The 20,624-nt window shown below is 39.0% G+C and overlaps 1 protein-coding gene across 2 annotated transcripts in view; it reads left to right on the forward strand.

Annotated features, from left to right (window-relative positions):
* Positions 1-5,793: 5,793 nt before the first annotated feature.
* The window catches only part of AGBL1 (AGBL carboxypeptidase 1), a 504,403-nt gene continuing 489,572 nt past the window's right edge, over positions 5,794-20,624 (forward strand). Inside the window, exon 1 of one of the 2 annotated variants that reach the window (XM_075207749.1) lies at positions 5,794-6,217. In XM_075207749.1, coding sequence (XP_075063850.1) covers positions 6,161-6,217 — 57 coding nt within the window. In that variant the 5' untranslated portion in view covers positions 5,794-6,160. The remainder of the gene's footprint in view (positions 6,218-20,624) is intronic. The other variant, XM_075207747.1, reaches the window with a different exon arrangement.

Genomic DNA, 20,624 nt, shown 5'->3' on the forward strand with positions numbered 1-20,624 from the left:
AAAGTTCTAGCTAGCGTACACCATCTGGCCATGATCCAACTGAACCACCATATATATATATATATATATATATATATATATATATATATATATATACCTGCTGAAATACCTGGTGTTGCCCGTGTTCAGGCTCCTCACATCAGAATCTCAAAACTCTGGTCAGCGTACACTAATGGGAGGTCCGACCGGAGCCTCAACAACCTCGTATGTCTTCTGGGTTTCAATATTAACAGTCTGTGAAGCTTTCATCCAAATCAATCCAGTTGGAAGGCTCAGAACAGGCTCCCTGAGTTAAAGTTCTAGCCAGCGTACACCAACGGGAGGTCCGACATGGACTCTAACCCTCTTATAACCTAGCCCACCTTGCATTGGTTTCATCACAATCAATGCAGGGGAGTCGAAGATATTCGCAAACAAACAAACAAAGAGACAAACTACTTTTTTTATATATATAGATGTTTTCCAAATCCATTCACTGGAAGGCGAAGAACAGGCTCCCGGGTCAAAGTTCTGGCCAGGGTACACCAACAGGAGGTCTGAACCCCCTTAAAATCTGGCCAGGATCCAACTGGATATATTATACACACACACACACACACACACACACACACACACACTGGTCTAAGTGGGGGTATGTACGGTGGTATGTCATACCGCCAAATCTCCTACTGCCTTCAGTGTAAAACTATCAAATTACATTCACTTATTTTTTTCATACCGCCACTTCCAAATTTCCATGCTGCCAATTCTACATATTCACTTCAACAGGGGTCAACATGGGTACTCTGGTAGGTCTGCGGCTCCGTAGCCCTATACGCAGGAAGCTGCAATGCTCTGTGTGTTCTGAAACCTTTCTATCAAAGCCAGAATTAACTATTTCAGCAATTTGTGCTACAGTAGCTCTTATGTGGGACTGGACCAGATGGGCAAGCTTTGTATCCCATATGCATCAATGAGTCTTGGGCGCCCATAAACATGCCCCCTTCTTCATTATAACACTGTGCCCCATACTTTAATTACCATACTGTGCCCCCTTCTTTATTTTCACCATATTGTCCCCCCTTTACCATCACACTTTGCTCCCTTCCTCATCCTGTTCTCAGCTTACCTTCCTATGTTCTTCCTTTCTTCTGACAGCGGCTCCTCTCAGCATGGCTCCTCGCTGACAGACTCGGGATGTCACTATCGACAGTCAGTGAGAAGGAGAGAGGAGGGAGCAGGGTGCTGAAAATAATGACAGGGGGACTCATGCCCATGTGACCCCGCTGAATTTGATATAGATAGATAGATTGATAGATAGATAGATAGTGTAAGGAACCCCTCCAGCCGGCACAACACAACCCGGAATCTACTCTGCCAATCAGGTGTTCACTGGAGCCCCTGATGGTGGGGACAGACTGGGCCGCAGACTGACAGAGGGTCGTGAAGTGTGTACCGGCTGGGGAGAACCCAGGCAAGCGGAGTGAGGGCCACGCAGAGGTCAAGGGCCGGCAGCAGACAACAGTACCAGTAAACAACCCGAGGGCAGGGGTCACCAGCGGATAGCAGAAACGGTAAACAGGCCAGAGATCAGGGTCACAGGATACACAAGCGAAGTCCAATTCAAAGCCAAGGGTCATACATGGGAAATCAGTAGAGGTTCAGAAGACAGGAACGGGAACAAGCAGGTCAGCAGACTGGAGAGCAGAAGCTATAACCGGCAATGAGGTAGCAGACCTCATTGCCTTAAGTACCAGTGGCCACCAATCAGAGCCTGGCTCTGAATTAGACACAGCCCCCTGCCTAACTAATGTGCAGCATTAATCAGCCCGCAGGCTAGAGATTGTGGTGAGCGCATGCGCCCGGCTTCCTCATTGCCGGGACGCAGCGCTGAAGCTTCTGAGCGTTGCCCCGGCAACGCCCGGGTTATGGCCGGAAATGACGTCCCGGTCGCCATAGCGACGGCTGGGACGTAGGTGAGTGAGTTGCGGCGGCTGGGCACCGCCGCGGATCGTAACAGATAGATAGATAGATAGATACACATGGTGTGACTTACTGTATTGTTTTAAGTATATAGCTAAATTGTCAGGTAGACTCAAAGTATATTTACAAGTTAGAGCTTGCATGTTGTCACTTAGTAGGATCATATTTGTGGAAGATAAAGTAGAAAACAATATATTTAATCCTCCATTTCAATCATAGGAACAACTTGTCATTGTGTATATTGTCTTTGATTTATTCAGTGTCCAGCTGCACAACAAGGACACACATTAAGGCTGTTTAAAAGTCATGCAGAACTTTACTCAGCAATGTGCCACATGTGAAAAAGTGAAATGTAAAGTGACAAGTAATTCTCTGCTTTGAACTTCTAAAGTCCTCTTCTGCCTTCCACTTACAGAAATGTAACCCTACACTTGTGAGCACTCATACTCCATGTCAGCATTAATGTTCATTTTGAGCAGTGTTCTCAATGACCTTCAACCTGTGCTATTAGTATTAATGGTTATGCCTGAGCATCCGCCTTCACTACCGTGGTTTTGATGAATGTTATGTAACCACACAAAAACTCTGTGGGAGTCAACAGCGGTGCTTGTAAGAAGACCCAAGTATTTTTATGAGTTTCCTTCTTCAAATTTATTATGCAATGAAAAAGTGTTTTGTGTCAATGACATAGAATTGATGTTTAGGTTATATGTGGAAGGATCCTTTGCAGATAACTTTAGTGAAACTGGCTTCTTATTTTGTCCAAGGAAAATTTATATTTTATGAAATGATGGTGCCAGAAACTAGTTATATTGCTGAGGGAGAGCTTAAAAATGATGTGTAATGTGCAATATACAAGCTGTTATGTTCTATAATCAGCGAATTTATGCTTCAATATTACTGCTGTTATAAGTCAGATTCACATCTAGTATAAGCTCACTTTTTTACCCTAGGCTATAGTGAAAAGGGCTGGTTTCTAGCATTGTGTGCTTTTAAAATGGAAGTCATCACACTCCCTTATGTTGTACTGGTATAGAGAGTGGTTCTCTCAAGAGATACTTGGGTTTATTTTTACTGTACAACACATTGAAATCACTTTTCGGTCTGGTAAATACTTTAAATACAGTATGAAATTAATAAACATTAACATTTCCATCAAAAAGTAAATTAAAAAAATATGCATTAGTTTGATAGTTTTTTTCCTTTAATTTGCCTATGGCTGTCTGTCTATCTATCTACCTATCTATCTACCTATCTATCTATCTATCTATCTATCTATCTATCTATCTATCTATCTAAGAAATCCATTGGGCCTGATGCAGAGTTGAACATAGATCAGTAACTTGTGCAGTAGAGTAACTTGTGCAGATTTGTTCATGGCTATAGAATGAACACACATTTATGTGCCAACTTGCGCGTATTTGGCACTTGTGCCTCCTTGCAACTGAAGAGGCAGAACCAAGAGGGAAAGGGGAATGAAAACTCGGGACAAGTACAGTTTTTACATAAATGCAGCTAATGTAGACCTGCAGAACAAGTGTACATGCCTGTTAATGCTAAACTTACTTCTACTTCTGAACCAAACAGTAGTAATGAACTTGTACTGCAACTATTCACACAGTAAACAAATGTCTTATGTCTTGCCCTAAAATGTCATACTCAGGTCACTGCAGTAATAGATGCTCATGCTCCAAATATTAGAATAAAAACCTCACCCTTGACCCTGCAGTGGCCACACCCCTGATGTGGCAGTAGCTCCGTGGTATGGTTGAGCGTATTAATGGGCTGAACTGGTTTCTCAAACTTTTATTAAAATTGCTTTCACAGTCTTAGTCAGCTACCCAGCTCTGATTTTAATAAAATACTGTAGTTTTCAGTTGCAGACATTGCAGTGTGCATTATTGTGCTTGGTCAGACACAATTGCGTCTCAGTCCACCCTAAAACAAAGCACTGTTCACCTGATGACATACTAGGTTATCATTTAGCCTTCTTCTGAGTATGACACAGCTGGCGGCCTGAGTGCAAAAGGCACCATATTGAACAGTGGCGGAACTATCATTGGTGCAGCAGGTGCCCATGGAGATAATGGGGCCCGGTGTATGGGCAACTAGCGAGCTGTGGGCCCCGGTTCCCTCCTCCTTGCTTCCCTGCACCAGGACCCACAACTCGCTAGTTCCGCTTCTGATATTGAACACAGTGTGTACAAACTGTGCAAGCATGGCATGCAGATTCAAGCATAGTAGCTGCATTATGACCCACTTATAGGGGGGTATTCAATTGTTAGCGAGACGGGTGAAAATCCCGTGCTCGAAAAAATATTACTGTTAATACGGTAATTTGCGGGTAAATACCGTTCATACGATAATTTACTCGCTGGATTTCAGCTCGCAGCTCAGGGAGCTGCGAGCTGAAATTCAGAGAGTAATTACCGTATTAACGGTAATATTTTTTGAGCGCGGGATTTTCACCCGTCTCGCTAACAATTGAATACCCCCTTAGTGCACTGTAAATTATGCTTATTAAATAAGTTCTGGTGTAAAAACTGATCTACATTTAGGGTGGAATTCAATTAGCCGCATTACTATAAAAAGTAACGTGGCCTGCGCACTATTACTGTTATTACGGTAATAGTGCGCTTAAATACCGTTATTATGGTAGTTTCAACGCCGGCTTTTTGCTCACAGCTCCCTGAGAGCGAGCAGAATGCCGGGTTAACTTTACCGTACTAACGGTAATTGAGTTATCGAGGCGCTATTTCGGGGGATATTAAATTCCCCCTCTAAAGTCTTATAAGTATTATCCATATGCTTTATCTTATTACTTATTTTGATATGCATTCTTGGTGCTCTTACATTTGAAAGCAAACCAAGTAAGTGGGCTATGGAAACAGCCAGATCTCAGACTCTGCATGCTATTATTATTTTACTACCTTATGCTCTATTTTAGAATGCTTGGTCAACTTTAAAGCAAAGTATATTGTTTGTATGACAAGATATACTTTTACTTCATTGCCTAAATACCAGTCTGCTAGATATACACACCGGACACTGATCAAATGAAAAGTAAAACCTTTATGTAATGAAAGACGTCAAAAGAATCCTTCTATATTATATCGTACAGAAAAATATATTTAGTCACAGGTTTGGTAGCTATTCTTTGTATAATATATTTTTTTTCATTGGGATTCAATGGTAGCCTATTTTCTAGAAACTATTAAATCACAAAATAATAGGATGTTTCGAAATAAATTCTAGTTACTGACTTTGGCTGCTTCTGTATCATTTAACATTCTAAGCAATGCAAGTGAAAATAGGTTTGATGAGATTTTATAGTGTGTTCCTGCTGCCTAACTCCTAATATAAAGCAGTAAAGATTTCATCAGTCCTGCTATTTAAAAGACTCATACTTGCAGCGATCATTACAAAAAAAATACATTTTCAATTGATTACCACTCAATTTTCTATTATTTCACAACACAAATATATAAACTTTTTGCAATCATACCAGAGCTTCTTTATTGAGTTGATTAAAATCAATGTTCTGCTTTTTCAAGGTAAAAGTAGACAAAATAGTAAAAATGATGACGTTATTACAAATACTGCAGAATTTTTTATTACAACCCTACTTTTTGGACTTAAAGTATGTTTCTGTGAATAGAGTTTGTGGTAATTTAAGCTTTTAGTTATTTTCTTTACCCTGGAGTGTCCCTTTTGGTGATCAGCAATCAGTATGTGAAATACAGTATCTGGTTTCATATGGACAAGGAAGCCGGTCTGAAATCCCGTCCACCACTCTTGTCTTTCCAAGATGTTTGTATAGTACACACAGGCTGCCAGTGTCTGTCATTTTCTTCCCCTGTCACCAGCATGTTTTGTTTGCTGACTTGAAGTTACTTGCAGCCTCCCTCTTCTTCCCAACAAGGAGTTCTATCCCTAACCTCTCACGTATCTCTAGCAATGAGACTCTGCTTAATCTCTGAGATTCTTTATATAGGAAATTAATGTAATCGTCACAGTGGCAAGCTGGCCTTCATTTCACACAGCTGATGTCTAGTGTTGCACTGCTTGCCTGTGTTTGTGTGACTTGATCTGCCCTTGGGACAGAAAGCATCAGGGACTTGGCAGAGACGGGTTAAGCATTGTGTCTGCTGGGCTGTCTGATTGCCCGCAGAGTGAGCTAGACATAGCTGGCATTGGCATGGACATGGCATCTGAAGGGACTAGTGGTTTGCAAGTTCTTCTCTCTACTCTACAGGTAAGAGATGTTTGGATATGTAAATGTAGTAATGGCTAGTTAGCCCCATACGTGTAAATAAATGACAGCAAGCTCTGTGACTTAATTGTTCTTTAGACACTTTTTATATTGCTCATGGTAGTATCAGAATTTGTTTACTAGTTAAGAAACTACATAAAAAGCATGTTTTGACATTTTATTGTGTATAGGGTAATAACACAGGGTAATAAACAGAATAATAACACAGGGTAATGACAGAGCATAAAAGCACATGTCTTTCATTCATAACGTTTTAGAACTAAATCAATGTAATGCGGATAAGATGGACACTAATTGTGACTCGTGACCAGTAAGTGAAGGCTTGAAAGACATTTCAGGAGTCTGAAAAACTGGTTAGAACCCAGTGTCTTGAATCTTTCTGTACCTCACTGCATACTTCCTGTGTCCCCATGTGACTACCTACAAAACATGGGAGTGTGACTACAGTAGGGTTGGTTTCTGACACTGTTTTAACCCAATACAAATGTCCTCAGTTTAATGGGCCCAAAGATTTTGTTATTTCACACACCTAAATGTAAATAATATGTTTAAAACAACCTATTGCTTATCGCATGTTCAAGACAGCAGAGGCGGCACAATGTCTGTTATTTCCTGTAGCTTGCTAATAATATGCAAATTTAATATCCACACAGCAAAATTGACCAATCTGCAGGCTAGCTCTGTATGTATATATTTTATACACAAAAGTCATTAAACCCAACATTCCCACTCATTGTCAAGCATTCAGGATGCCTGCTCTTCCTCAAATCCAGAAGGACTCCCCGAAATTCGGGAGCCACCTAGGAATTCCAGGAGAGTAGGCAAGTATGTTTAATAACCATGGCAATGAATTAATGTTTGGCTTTCATACTGCATACATAGTTAGTACAGATATAGGGGAAGTATAGAATAACCCAGAATTAAAGCAAATATTAAAATGTAAATAGATTAGTGTAATGTAAGTATATTTTTAAATAAGCAAAGACACACAATTTTCATTATGAACACTTGGAGGGGGTCATTGATGATGCAAAATAAAACAAGCAAAGCACAGTTTATTTTGCACAGTTGAGCCTGTTTGTATGCATCATGCACAAATATGTTTTCCATCACCTTAGACACTTTGTACAACCATTGCACTTATTCTTTACTTGGAATTTAACACTCTTGACTGGTAGAAGTCAAGCAGTTTCCACAAAGCTCGTCCTATCATAGTATTTACTCACTTCCTAGTAATTTAAACTTTTCTCTGCTTGTTTACCTCTCAATTACTTATTCTGTAAAGTAAGATATCATGGCTGTTTCATACATTGGTTTACATATGAATAATTCTGTAGATGGTTAAAGTTCAGTACGTGCCTTGACAGTAATAAACATCGTACTGTTGAAAGTAGTGGATAAGCAGTGTATAATATGGCCTTAAAGTGGTATTTAAATCAGCAACTTACAAATGGAGTTTGCAAGACTTTTGCGTTTCATCTTCCATTTGTAAATTACCCCCACTATCTCTGCTAGAAAATTTGCTAGAAAACAATTATGTGTTTTGTGATCATACGTTATCAACATCAATTGTGCTCAAAATGAGATATCCTAAATACATCTATCTATCTATCTAAACGATGTGTCAAAAAGAATAATGTATTCCTCATTACTGCAAAATACATGGATATTAGACACCTCTGAGGAGTATTGTGACCATGGCCGCAGACAGCTTTTATATAGGTCATAGAACTCTGAGGTGACTTGTAATATTCTTTGTATTTTACAGTAGAGGATACATTGATCTTCACCACATAAAAGTTTCAGGTAAAAGTTTCAGGTTGAAGCATGGACATTTGCCTGTATGAGGAGATCCATTTACCCAAGTGTGTATAGTGGCATCACTACTTCTAAGATAGAAGTTAGATGTTATTGAATTTTATATATATATATATATATATATATATATATATATATATATATATATATATATATATATACATACATATGTTTGTGTGTATATATATATATATATATATCTATGTCTATATTATTTATATCTATAGATATATAGATATATATATATATTTATATACACACCCACACAACTGATATTTTGTATAATTTATTAGCCACGTAAGCAAACTTTTAAAAATGTTCTGTTTTGGGCAAGTCTGCACAGCTACACGGTACGTCAGTCAACTGTTTCACCCACCTCGCCACTTGGAGGCAGATAATAAAAAAAAAAAAGAAGCGACTTTAATTTAGAATTTAACTGACTGTAGTGTTGACACTAATTTTTATTTTGGATTTAACTAAATAAATTACTGCTAACTCTGAACCTTGCCTTTCATTTATACTGTATACCTGTATCAGGTCCCAATATATTGAAAATGTGAATATTTACTTATAGTACTTAACCAAGCATCACCAGTTTTAACTCTCATGAACAATGAACAGTGCATGCTGAAATCTAAACGTCCCTACACAGAGTTTATTCACAATGTGATCACATTCGCAATTATTATGTACCGGTATGTGGAATACAAAAAAAAATATTTTGCAAGTCTTAAAATTGTGTCACTGGCTATGGGCAGAATGATCAATCATAATTAAGCAATCTATTCTCTATAAATACTCACTCTATCAGGTTTACCTGTTTGAGATCATTCAACGTCTGTACAAATTGGTCAATAGATTGTTTGTCAAAAGATCTTTTGATTAACATTCATACAATAGCTCTGTGTGTGGTTACAGTACCTTTAGGTTCAGTAGCTTAGAGCATTGAAAAGTATCGTGGTGCTATACAAATAAATGCTAGTGAATAAAAATAACTAAACGGGCTAAAAACACAGTCATGAGATGTGATAGAGGAGTTAGTATATAATGCAACCAGTTTGCATATGGATTATTTAATGCCCTGGCCAGACAGAAAATTGAAAAATTTACATTGCATTGAAGAAGATTGGTTATTTCTGATTGTTCAGTTGGTCCACATACATACTGAGCGATTAATAGAGTCAAACATGGATGACCAAATGTTTGAAAGACCTTTTAGATTACATTCCATCCTGTACAGTGTCATTGGATATGATCGCATCACAAGACAAAATTGTGTGTGCAGTTTCCTTAATTGGATCTTTGCGTATTGTTAATTGAGAGAGTTTTTAATCGAGTAAGGAATATCTGTTTTTTTGTGCTTGGTGTCCTATAGGAATGTTTAAATGGTCTGTATACACATCTATCTGAAGAAGGACCATTATGATTCTGAAACATTGTTATAGTGCAATACAGTGTTCAATGTCATTTCATTAGAGGTTTGGGAATTGGCTACTTGGCTTTCCAAAGCCTCTGACCAGCTGTAGAATCCAAGTCCTTTTTGTAAGGATCTGCCCGGGATTGAACCTATGACCTCAGCACCTGCTCCGATAGCCTAGAGGCCAAGGAGAAGGCACTGTGATAGATTTCTCACTTTGGTGCTTTGCTGTGTGTATTGCCTCTCCATTCCGTGTCTGTCATCTCTGCCATAACGAGCCAGCTGTAGTAAGTTCCCAGCAACCTCCAGAAGTCTGTAAGGCCATTTATACACTTAATGTGGCTGGAGCATTTTGAGGCTTGTCTTTATGTCCATCCCTACTTTAGATTTATTGCTGTGTAGAGCAGCGTTCTCATTTTGTGTTAGAGCAAGTGGCTTTATGCCTTTCCTTTTTGTCATAGTCTGTGACTTTGTTTGTCCACTCTCTGTTCTTCTCTCAGTTTGTCAGTCTTCTATGTTCTGTTTTCTTGTCTGGTGTCGACCAGGTTTAATTTGAGGGTAACAACAGAACCTTCTCTCTGTTTCTGTTCTAGTTAATCTCAACTTCCCTTTTGCATTTGTGAAGTGACTCCTGGGAGAAATGTATCAAGCTGAGAGTTTTCCAGTTTTTCTAGCTATCATTTATTTAGTACATTTCACAAAATGATAACTAGAATCTGATTGGTTGCTATAAACAACATCTCCACTTTTCAAACCAACCAGAAAACACTCAGCTTGATACATTTACCCCCCTGATATTATAGTACTTTGACATCTGCCTCATTTTTGTTCGCTATCCTTTGTTATATCTGTGTCCTGTTTATTTTCTCATTGACACCTGGTAAGACTGGCTGACTAAACCTTTTAAGTTTTGAAACTAACCCTGTCTGTTTTTTTTTAATTTATTTACATTTATATAGCACCAGCATATTCTGCAGTACTTCCCATTTTGACCATTTATGTTAGCTCCTGCACTGGGATTTTGTTCACTTTCAGTTATTGATCACTTCTGCTGATTGTTACACTTTTGCAGGAAGAAATAGTTTGCCCACCTACCCATAACATGGTTAGGTGCACTAAATGCATCTTTTCTAGCTTTGTCAGCTATTTGACATGTATCTATTCACTATTTGACATGCAGGAAGATTGGATGTATGTCCCGCTCACCCTGGTGTATCTGCTGCCTGCAGGAATTCAAGAGTGATTTTATGGGAGGGATGTTGGGAGTGGCTGAGTTCTTCAGAGAACTATACATGCCCTGGGGATATGCCCACACCCATTGCACAGTGACTACGCCCCCTAATGTCTGGCCCCTGTTTGAGCGGTGTCCCGATTTAGATATTTATAATGTTTTTGAGGTATGATATATCAAACATTGTGTACTAATGAGCTAAATAATATACATGAAATAACAGGAGTGTTCAAACCTACTTAAATATGTCTACCATACTATCATCCATTCCTCTACAGCAGGATGTCATGTTAGAAGGGAGATACTTCTCTAATTAATCAAGCAGGCAGTATGTGACATCAGACCTGCTTTGCATAAATTCCGTGATCTCACAACAACACAGTTACTTTCAGCTTTTTGACATGGAAAAACTGAGCCAGCGCTACCAGTAGTAGTTAGGGGCGTCTAAAACAATGAATGTCATAATAAGGCTCTTTTCTCTGTTTTTAATGTCCCTATGGTGCCTGCACACTGAGCGTCCGCAGCTGACGTGGAGTAGCAGCAAGCTGGCAGATTGCTACCTGTGAAGCTCCCAGTTAATGCTCCTCCATGGCTCTAGTTCACTGGGAATCTGGCTCTGGACTACAATGTCACAGCCAAGAGCCACACTACCAGTCTGAGCAACAGGAGATGCCACCACATACTTCCTGCCAGCTGAAGGGCGCAATGCTCCAGGGGGATAGGTGCAGACTTCAAAGGGTGCTGGGGTCACCTAGGGGGCCCACAAAGCTTCCAAGGATCCTGTACATCAAATACCATCACGTGATCATTCAGAGCTAATGTACTGAAAGCTGGTTGATGAAGTTGATGTTTTTTAATGAATACATTAAGCATGATTTTGCCAGTATGTAATGTTCATCCTGCCATGAATCTCTATAACTTCCCAGAAGATAGATAACTTCATGCTGGCATGTAAATAGATGTGTATAGGAAAAATAGCTTACACCCATCCCTACAACACGCAGAACTGCTGGAGTCCGGTGTATGAATAATGGCAGTTTACACTGACTTTTTGTGCCCAATTTGTCCTTCTGAGGAAAACAACTCAGTTCACTAACATAATAAGATCTAAAAAAAAGAGTGAAAATGAAGGGCTCATGATAAAATAGCACATGCAACCTGGGTTGCTGTCAACCAAGACATGAAAGCAGTAGTGCTTTTTTTTGCACTTGATGAAGTTGTTTGATACTTGAATTAGTCATCGACACTTTTCTGTTTACTTTTGTGTTAGTAATTCTAGTGTATTTTTTTTAGTGAGTTATTTACACACCTTAGCCACTAATTAGTGTATATGTGCCCAAGTAAAAGGGTGATAAAGTTTCTGACGGTTGATTTAACTTTTGCACTGCTCTTAAATATCCGTGTGGTCTCGTAAAATATTTGGAATGCTGTGGGCATAGAGAAATTTGATCTGCTAACAGCTTGGGCATTTTACCTACAACTTCCGTATTCCAAGATTGAATGCTTGACAATATTTAGAATTTCATCATATAACTATTAGTAATAGTGTTATGACTGTTTATTTTTTATTATACTTTAATGTATTTAGCAATATTATTAAATAAGCCCATTTATTAATTGTATATCTGCTGATTCTTGCTAATAAATAACCGCAACTAGATGCTCAAAGCAATGAAAATTATGCCAAAATGTACTCTGAGTCATTATTAATTCAAAGACATAATAACAAAGTTAGTTTGATATTTATGTAAAACACCCCAACTTAATATACCCACCCCACACCATTTAAAATCAATTATTCTTGTAATTTTAAACCCCTTCCAAATTAAAATGAATACCTTACCCAAAATTGATTTCTACTTACAGTACTTTCTTTCCTGTCCTGTCTATCAGCACAGTACCCATATGCTGTATTATCATATAGATTTCTTGTTGCAGTAAATGGGTAATAGACACTGTGGATTTATGGAATTGTGGTCAAGAGTATTGCACCATATCCTGTTCTGCACACAGAGCTGGACTGCAACTTCCAACATGCTTTGCCAAATGATCTTGCCGTACAGACATAGGCCTATTAATCACCAAAACCACCCGCTGCATAGACATGTTCTGTATGAATGGCAGAGGACAAAGAAGTTGTTGGACTGTCATGGGACACTAGAGGGCCACTCATCATAATATAGTTAAGACTAATGGACTGTGGGATGAATCAAGGGACAATTGGTGTGTATGCCTAGGTTATAAACATACAAGTAAAATATGGCGTGTGGTTATTTAATTATCTTAGCGAAAGCCAGGCTACAAGTTTTCTGTTTCTGTTAATCTATTATCACCCTCTTTAAAATATTGGAGAAGCTGTGGGCTTCAAATGAGATAATTTGCTACTGGACTGGTGTGTTAATTATTATCATAGTTTGTATGTGACTGGGCATTACCCTCAACTGGCATGAGAAGACTTATTTATTTTACAGTTATTTATAAAGTCCCTACATATTATATAGTAATTTAAAGAGAATAATTAATCATTCACTACAATTTGCCCCAATGGAGCTTAGAATCCATGTTCGCTACCACACAGACACATACATATGCATACTAGGGTTAATTTCAGTAGAAACCACTTAACCTACCAGTATGTTTTTGGAGTGTGGGAGGAAACCAGAGCATCTGTAAGAAACCCACGCAAATACAGGGAGAACATGCAAACTCCACATGGTCCTGGTTGGATTGGATCCATGATCACAGTGCTGTGAGGCAAGAAAGCTAACCATTGTTCCACTGTGCAGCCCTTGACTTGACCCTACTAGCTATAGTCAAATGTCATTGTGTTTGAAACATTTGTTTTTAAGAAATCTAAAAATATTAACCTATAATAATCTACATTGTGCTTTATTTTTAGAGGTGGATAAGTAGTGTATTTCCTGTATTTCATTGTATGTCAGAATATTTTTGTGGACCCACATAGACCACTCCATTTCTTGCACATCCACTGCTGGATATGTTATTTACATGGCAGCCTTTGAGTCATTACTCTGCCCGTTAGTTGTTAAGAACTTTACACAGGCCAGGGCTTAAGCAAGCTTCCACCTACAGACAGGCTGTTCCACTCTTGAGCTTATCAGTATAGGACAGGTGCTTCTGCTACATATGTAAAGTTCTTAGGCTGACCAACACAATTACAAGTTAGGGAAAGGAGTTGAGTAAAAACCTCCCTAACAAGTTCCTTTCCTTTAGTAAGTTTCTGGCTGGAATCAATAAATTCTGTTAGCAGAAATGCATTCAATCTTTTTGTAAGAAATAGTAAATTTACATTATCATACAATTTTCTTAATTCTCAGTCAATAAAGGACAACCTATTTTTACGGACCTCATCATGACAGCCAATCAATGGAAGTCAAAAATATATATTGATCACTTTTACATCTATACGTATATAAACGTTCAGCAGCATTGGTTTGTGATTAGGTGATAATTTTTTTTTAGGAATTTAATAATGGCCATTACAAAAGAAGCATAGAACATGCAGTGGTGACTGATCTTACAACAGTGCTAGTTACATGGAAAGTGATACTATTTATGGAGACAAATAGTGATAGATTAAGAGTGGTGGATCATTGTTTTTGCAGTTAAAAATAAAGCTTTATGGTGTGAGAGAGTTAGTGATTGGTAAAAGTAATAATGCAAGGTGTAGCTTAAAAGATTGTTCTTTAGGTAAAGAAAATGAGTTTGTATGTAATAGGGTGAATAATTGTAGCCATTGGGGTAGTTTAACTAAATGATAACTACTTTTGGAGAGAAGTAGATGACTTTAGCTGCTGGGTGAATCAGAGAGGAGAAAAATGGAAACTATGGAAAATAAAGAGGAAATTGCATTAGTCAAGGTGTGAAACTGAGGATTTTAATGATTAGATAAAATGCTTCTAGAAAACATATAGTTAGTGATTGAAGTGGAAATTTAGAAGTGGCAGTATGGAAAATGTAAGTGAATGGAATTTGATGGTTTTAGTCATTTAAAAGTTGATTTTTAGAAGGCTGTGGGCGGCCATTGGAGAGATCAACAAAAGACAGATATATCTAACTGATCCTGCTAAGTGATATTTGGTGCAGAAAGATAGACTAAGACGTCATTTATGTACAGATGATAATCATATCCAAAGCAGTATATGAAGTCTCCTAAAAAAACAGTGTATATTCTGAAGAGTAGAGGACCAAGTACAGATGCTTGGAGCAACCCTGCAAGACAACAGATGAAGAGCAAGTATTGGGTCCAGAAACAGAGAAAGAGTGGCTGGACAGATATGACTTATCATCATCATCATCATCACCATATATTTTTTATATGAATAGATAAATACAGCAAAATGTGTAGAATATTGTTAAGAATTCAACAATATCAAAAGAGAGGTCAAAAAGTATTTGAAAGGAAATGTGACTTTTGAATTCAACAGTATGAAGGTCATTTGGGACTCTGTGTAGGGTAGGGAAGACTACCCTGAATGAACTCTGTGACAAATAGATTGCAAAATATATTTAAGAACAGTAAGATGTTCTGAAACCTTGCAAATAGCAGTCTGATTAGAAATAAGGGCATAAGATTAACAGGCGAGTCTGACTTTTCCTGGAGTATAGTTGTGAATCGTGAATGCTTAACGGACAGGGGGAAATACCAAAGCATTGGGAACTGTAAAATCTGTTGGGAGGCAAAGGACCTACGTTTGGCAATAGTAGTTTGAGCAATTGAAAAGGGATCGTGGGCATTACACAGAGAGAAGGCGAGAAGTTCAGACACATATGACTAAACCACAGGGGGAAAAAGACAAAGAAGACATGGAGGGTATAGACAGGAAAAGAACACACACAAGGGTTGGAATGGGAATCTAATTATGAACTAAATTATATATTTATTCTGACGTAGTAACCAAAGCTCTATGGGTTGCAGAAGTACAGTATAGAAAACGAAAAGAATTTATAGAAAATGTGGCATGAGTTTGTTTTATTTTGATGGAAGTGTGGTTTCTAATACTTTGTGTAACCATAGACAGAGCAGATAGAAATGTGACAAGTAGAAAGATGTACGTAGGATGTCTACCAACGTCCCTCAGCATGACAAGTGTAAGGCCAACATGAGGGAGGTTAACCAATGACAAGGATATTTAGTGTGTGAAAAGCAGTGCTGTTAAAGGGGCATACCAGTAAGTAGTAGGGATGTGCACCGGCGACTTTTGAGGTCTCGTGTTTTGTGTTTTGGATCCGGATTTTCGTTATTTTTGGGGTTCGGATTTGTCTCGCAAAACACTTGACGAAAGGTCTCGGTTCGGATTTAAGGTTTTGGATTCGGATTTTTTTGGAAAAAAACATAAAAAGTTTAAAAATCAAGTTTTTGGGCTTATTTTCACTCCTAGGCTATTATTAACCTCAATAACATTCAATAACAAGCATTTCCACTAATTTACAGTGTATTCTGAACACCTCACAATATAGTTATTAGTCCAAAACGTTGCAACAAGGTATCTTTCTGGACTGCGTAGAGGAGTGGGTCACCACAATATATATTAAAAACCCTGAACTTTTATGAATCGCACCAATAAATGTACATGGACTGCGTAGAGGAGTGGGTCACCACAATATATATTAAAAACCCTGAACTTTTATGAATCGCACCAATAAATGTACATGGACTGCGTAGAGGAGTGGGTCACCACAATATATATTAAAAACCCTGAACTTTTATGATTCGCACCAATAAATGTACCTGGACTGCGTAGAGGAGTGGGTCACCACAATATATATTAAAAACCCTGAACTTTTATGAATCGCACCAATAAATGTATCTGGACTGCGTAGAGGAGTGGGTCACCACAATATATATAATAAGAAAACCATCAACTTGTATGATTCGCACCAATAAATGTACCTGGACTGCGTAGAGGAGTGGGTCACCACAATATATATTAAAAACCCTGAACTTTTATGATTCGCACCAATAAATGTACATGGACTGCGTAGAGGAGTGGGTCACCACAATATATATTAAAAACCCTGAACTTTTATGAATCGCACCAATAAATGTACCTGGACTGCGTAGAGGAGTGGGTCACCACAATATATATTAAAAACCCTGAACTTTTATGAATCGCACCAATAAATGTACCTGGACTGCGTATAGGAGTGGGTCACCACAAGATATATTAAAAACCCTGAACTTTTATGATTCGCACCAATAAATGTACCTGGACTGCGTAGAGGAGTGGGTCACCACAAGATATATTAAAAACCCTGAACTTTTATGATTCGCACCAATAAATGTACCTGGACTGCGTAGAGGAGTGGGTCACCACAAGATATATTAAAAACCCTGAACTTTTATGATTCGCACCAATAAATGTACCTGGACTGCGTAGAGGAGTGGGTCACCACAATATCTATTAAAAACCCTGAACTTTTATGAATCGCACCAATAAATGTACCTGGACTGCGTATAGGAGTGGGTCACCACAAGATATATTAAAAACCCTGAACTTTTATGATTCGCACCAATAAATGTACCTGGACTGCGTAGAGGAGTGGGTCACCACAATATCTATTAAAAACCCTGAACTTTTATGAATCGCACCAATAAATGTACCTGGACTGCGTATAGGAGTGGGTCACCACAAGATATATTAAAAACCCTGAACTTTTATGATTCGCACCAATAAATGTACCTGGACTGCGTAGAGGAGTGGGTCACCACAAGATATATTAAAAACCCTGAACTTTTATGAATCGCACCAATAAATGTACCTGGACTGCGTAGAGGAGTGGGTCACCACAATATATCTTAAAAACCCTGAACTTTTATGAATCGCACCAATAAATGTACCTGGACTGCGTAGAGGAGTGGGTCACCACAATATATTAAAAACCCTGAACTTTTATGAATCGCACCAATAAATGTACCTGGACTGCGTAGAGGAGTGGGTCACCACAATATATATTAAAAACCCTGAACTTTTATGATTCGCACCAATAAATGTACCGGGACTGCGTAGAGGAGTGGGTCACCACAAGATATATTAAAAACCCTGAACTTTTATGATTCGCACCAATAAATGTACCTGGACTGCGTAGAGGAGTGGGTCACCACAATATCTATTAAAAACCCTGAACTTTTATGAATCGCACCAATAAATGTACCTGGACTGCGTATAGGAGTGGGTCACCACAAGATATATTAAAAACCCTGAACTTTTATGATTCGCACCAATAAATGTACCTGGACTGCGTAGAGGAGTGGGTCACCACAATATCTATTAAAAACCCTGAACTTTTATGAATCGCACCAATAAATGTACCTGGACTGCGTATAGGAGTGGGTCACCACAAGATATATTAAAAACCCTGAACTTTTATGATTCGCACCAATAAATGTACCTGGACTGCCTAGAGGAGTGGGCACTGGGCACCACAATAAAATATATAAAAAACCTTCAACAGGTCTGCATTACACTACACATACGGCTGCTCCTCCATCCTCTCCATCATATACATGTTGGAGTTTTAGCGTGTGACAACCTCTTGTTTTTGATAATGTCAGTGCATTTTGAATATTTTTCAATTTGCCCCACACCACTGAATGAACTTTATCTATGATACGCATCTATCTATCTTGACTGCGTAGTGTGGTGGCCCCGGTACACAATTTGGTACCGAGGCCACAATATAATTAAAAAACCCTCCACGTGTCAGAATTCCACCAAAAAAGGGTATGGACTGCGTAGTGTGGTGGCCCCGGTACACAATTTGGTACCAAGGCCACAATATAATTAAAAAATTGGGCATCAACAGTCAACGTTGTTTAATATCTGATACACCTCTATCTGGACTGCATAGTGGAGTGGCCCCGGTACCCAATTTGGTACCGGGGCCACAATACCTCCTCCAAACATGGTACAGACAATTCGTCATTGAGATCCCATCAAGTATGTTAAAGACAGACAGGGTCGAAGTGTTATTCGTTGACTTTGTAAACCCAAAAAACTGTCCCTGTTGCACATAGTCGTGCAATGAAGACTGACTTTTTCATTTAAAGGCACGATCTTTCAAGTGTAGTGTTTGTAAGTCTAAGTCATATTATACTTTTGGTAAAATTGGTTTATTTTGTTCCTCTTTATGGTAATTAGTCATAGAATTAAAGTATGAAATAGAATTAAAGTATGAAATAGAATTAAAGTATGAAATAGAGTGGTATAGAGTTGTAGTGTGGTATAGATAGAGTGGTCCACACAATATAATAATAAAACCCTCAACTGGTCTGAATTCCACCAAACAAGTATCTGGACTGCGTAGTGTGGTGGCCCCGGTACACAATTTGGTACCGAGGCCACAATATAATTAAAAAATTGGGCATCAACTGTCACCGTTGTTTAATATCTGATACACCTAAATATGGACTGCACAGTGGAGTGGCCCCGGTAGTAAATTTGGTGCCGGGGCCACAATACCTCCTCCAACTTCCAAGTGTAGTGTTTATAAAGACAGACAGCGTCGAAGTGTTATTAGTTGACTTTCTTAACCCTAAAATTGTCCCTGTTGCAAATATTCGTGCAATGGACAGTTACTTTTTTATTGAAAGACTCAAGCTTTCAAGTGTAGTGTTTATAAAATATAAACAACAATACAATAGTTTTAGAGCACGTCAATACCTCTTGTTTTAAATTATGACACGGCATTTTACTTTTGGTTTAATTTCTTGTATTTTTTTAAATTTGGTTTTACTTTTTGAACATGGCAAACGACTGTTGATTGGTCATATAATGCAAAAAAAAAAGGTCCAAGATGGAATTGTCCTTGGGCCCTCACACCCACCCTTATGTTGTTTAAATAGGACATGCACACTTTAACAAACCAATCATTTCAGCGACAGGGCCTACCAAACAACTTTGGCTGAAATGATTGGTTTGTTTGGGCCCCCACACCAAAAAAGCTATTCATCTCTCCCTGTACAGACTAAACAGGCTCTACTGAGGCAAGATGTCGTCCTCATCCTCAACCTCTGATTCCTCTCCCCCTACAGTGTGTACTTCCTCCTCATCACACATTATCAATTCGTCCCCGCTGGACTCCACAACCACAGGTCCCTCTGTAGTATCTGGAGGGCAGTGCTGTACTTCATTGAGGAATTGATTATTCATTTTTATAAACATCATTTTTTCAACGTTGTGAGGAAGCAACCTCCTTCGCCGCTCACTGACCAGGTTCCCCGCTGCACTAAAAACTCTTTCCGAGTACACACTGGAGGGGGGACAACTCAGGTAAAATAGAGCCAGTTTGTACAGGGGCTTCCAAACTGCCTTTTTTTCCTGCCAGTAACAATATGGACTGTCTGACATGTCTACTTGGATGGTGTCAGCAAAGTAATCATCCACAATTTTTTCTATTGTGACAGCATCCAATGCAGCGAGAGTAGACATGTCTGCAATGGTTGGCAGGTCCTTCAGTCCGGACCAGATGTTATCAGCATCCCCGCCAGTGCCTCTTTTGGGAAAACTGAGCTTTTTCCTCGCAGCCATAGATGTGGAAGAAAATGAGGGTAGAGCTGTTGGCATGTCACGGTCCTCTTCAGAGGACAATCTCCTGACCAGCAGGTCTTTGCACCGCTGTAGACTTGTGTCCGCCGGAAACAGAGACACAACATACGCTTTAAACCGAGGATCGAGCACGGTGGCCAGAATGTATTCCTCTGACTTTAAAAGAGTGACCACCCTCGGATCCTGGCAAAGCGTACGAAGGGCTACATCCACAAGAGCTACATGCTTGGTGTAATCGCAATGGCTTACCAGCTCCTCCCTCACTTTCTCCAGCTGCTTCTGCAACAGCCTGATCAGGGGAATGACCTGACTCAAGCTGGCAGTGTCGGAACTGACTTCTCGTGTGGCAAGTTC

Source organism: Mixophyes fleayi, chromosome 4 (genome assembly GCF_038048845.1).
Source record: "Mixophyes fleayi isolate aMixFle1 chromosome 4, aMixFle1.hap1, whole genome shotgun sequence".
Taxonomy (NCBI): domain Eukaryota; kingdom Metazoa; phylum Chordata; class Amphibia; order Anura; family Limnodynastidae; genus Mixophyes; species Mixophyes fleayi.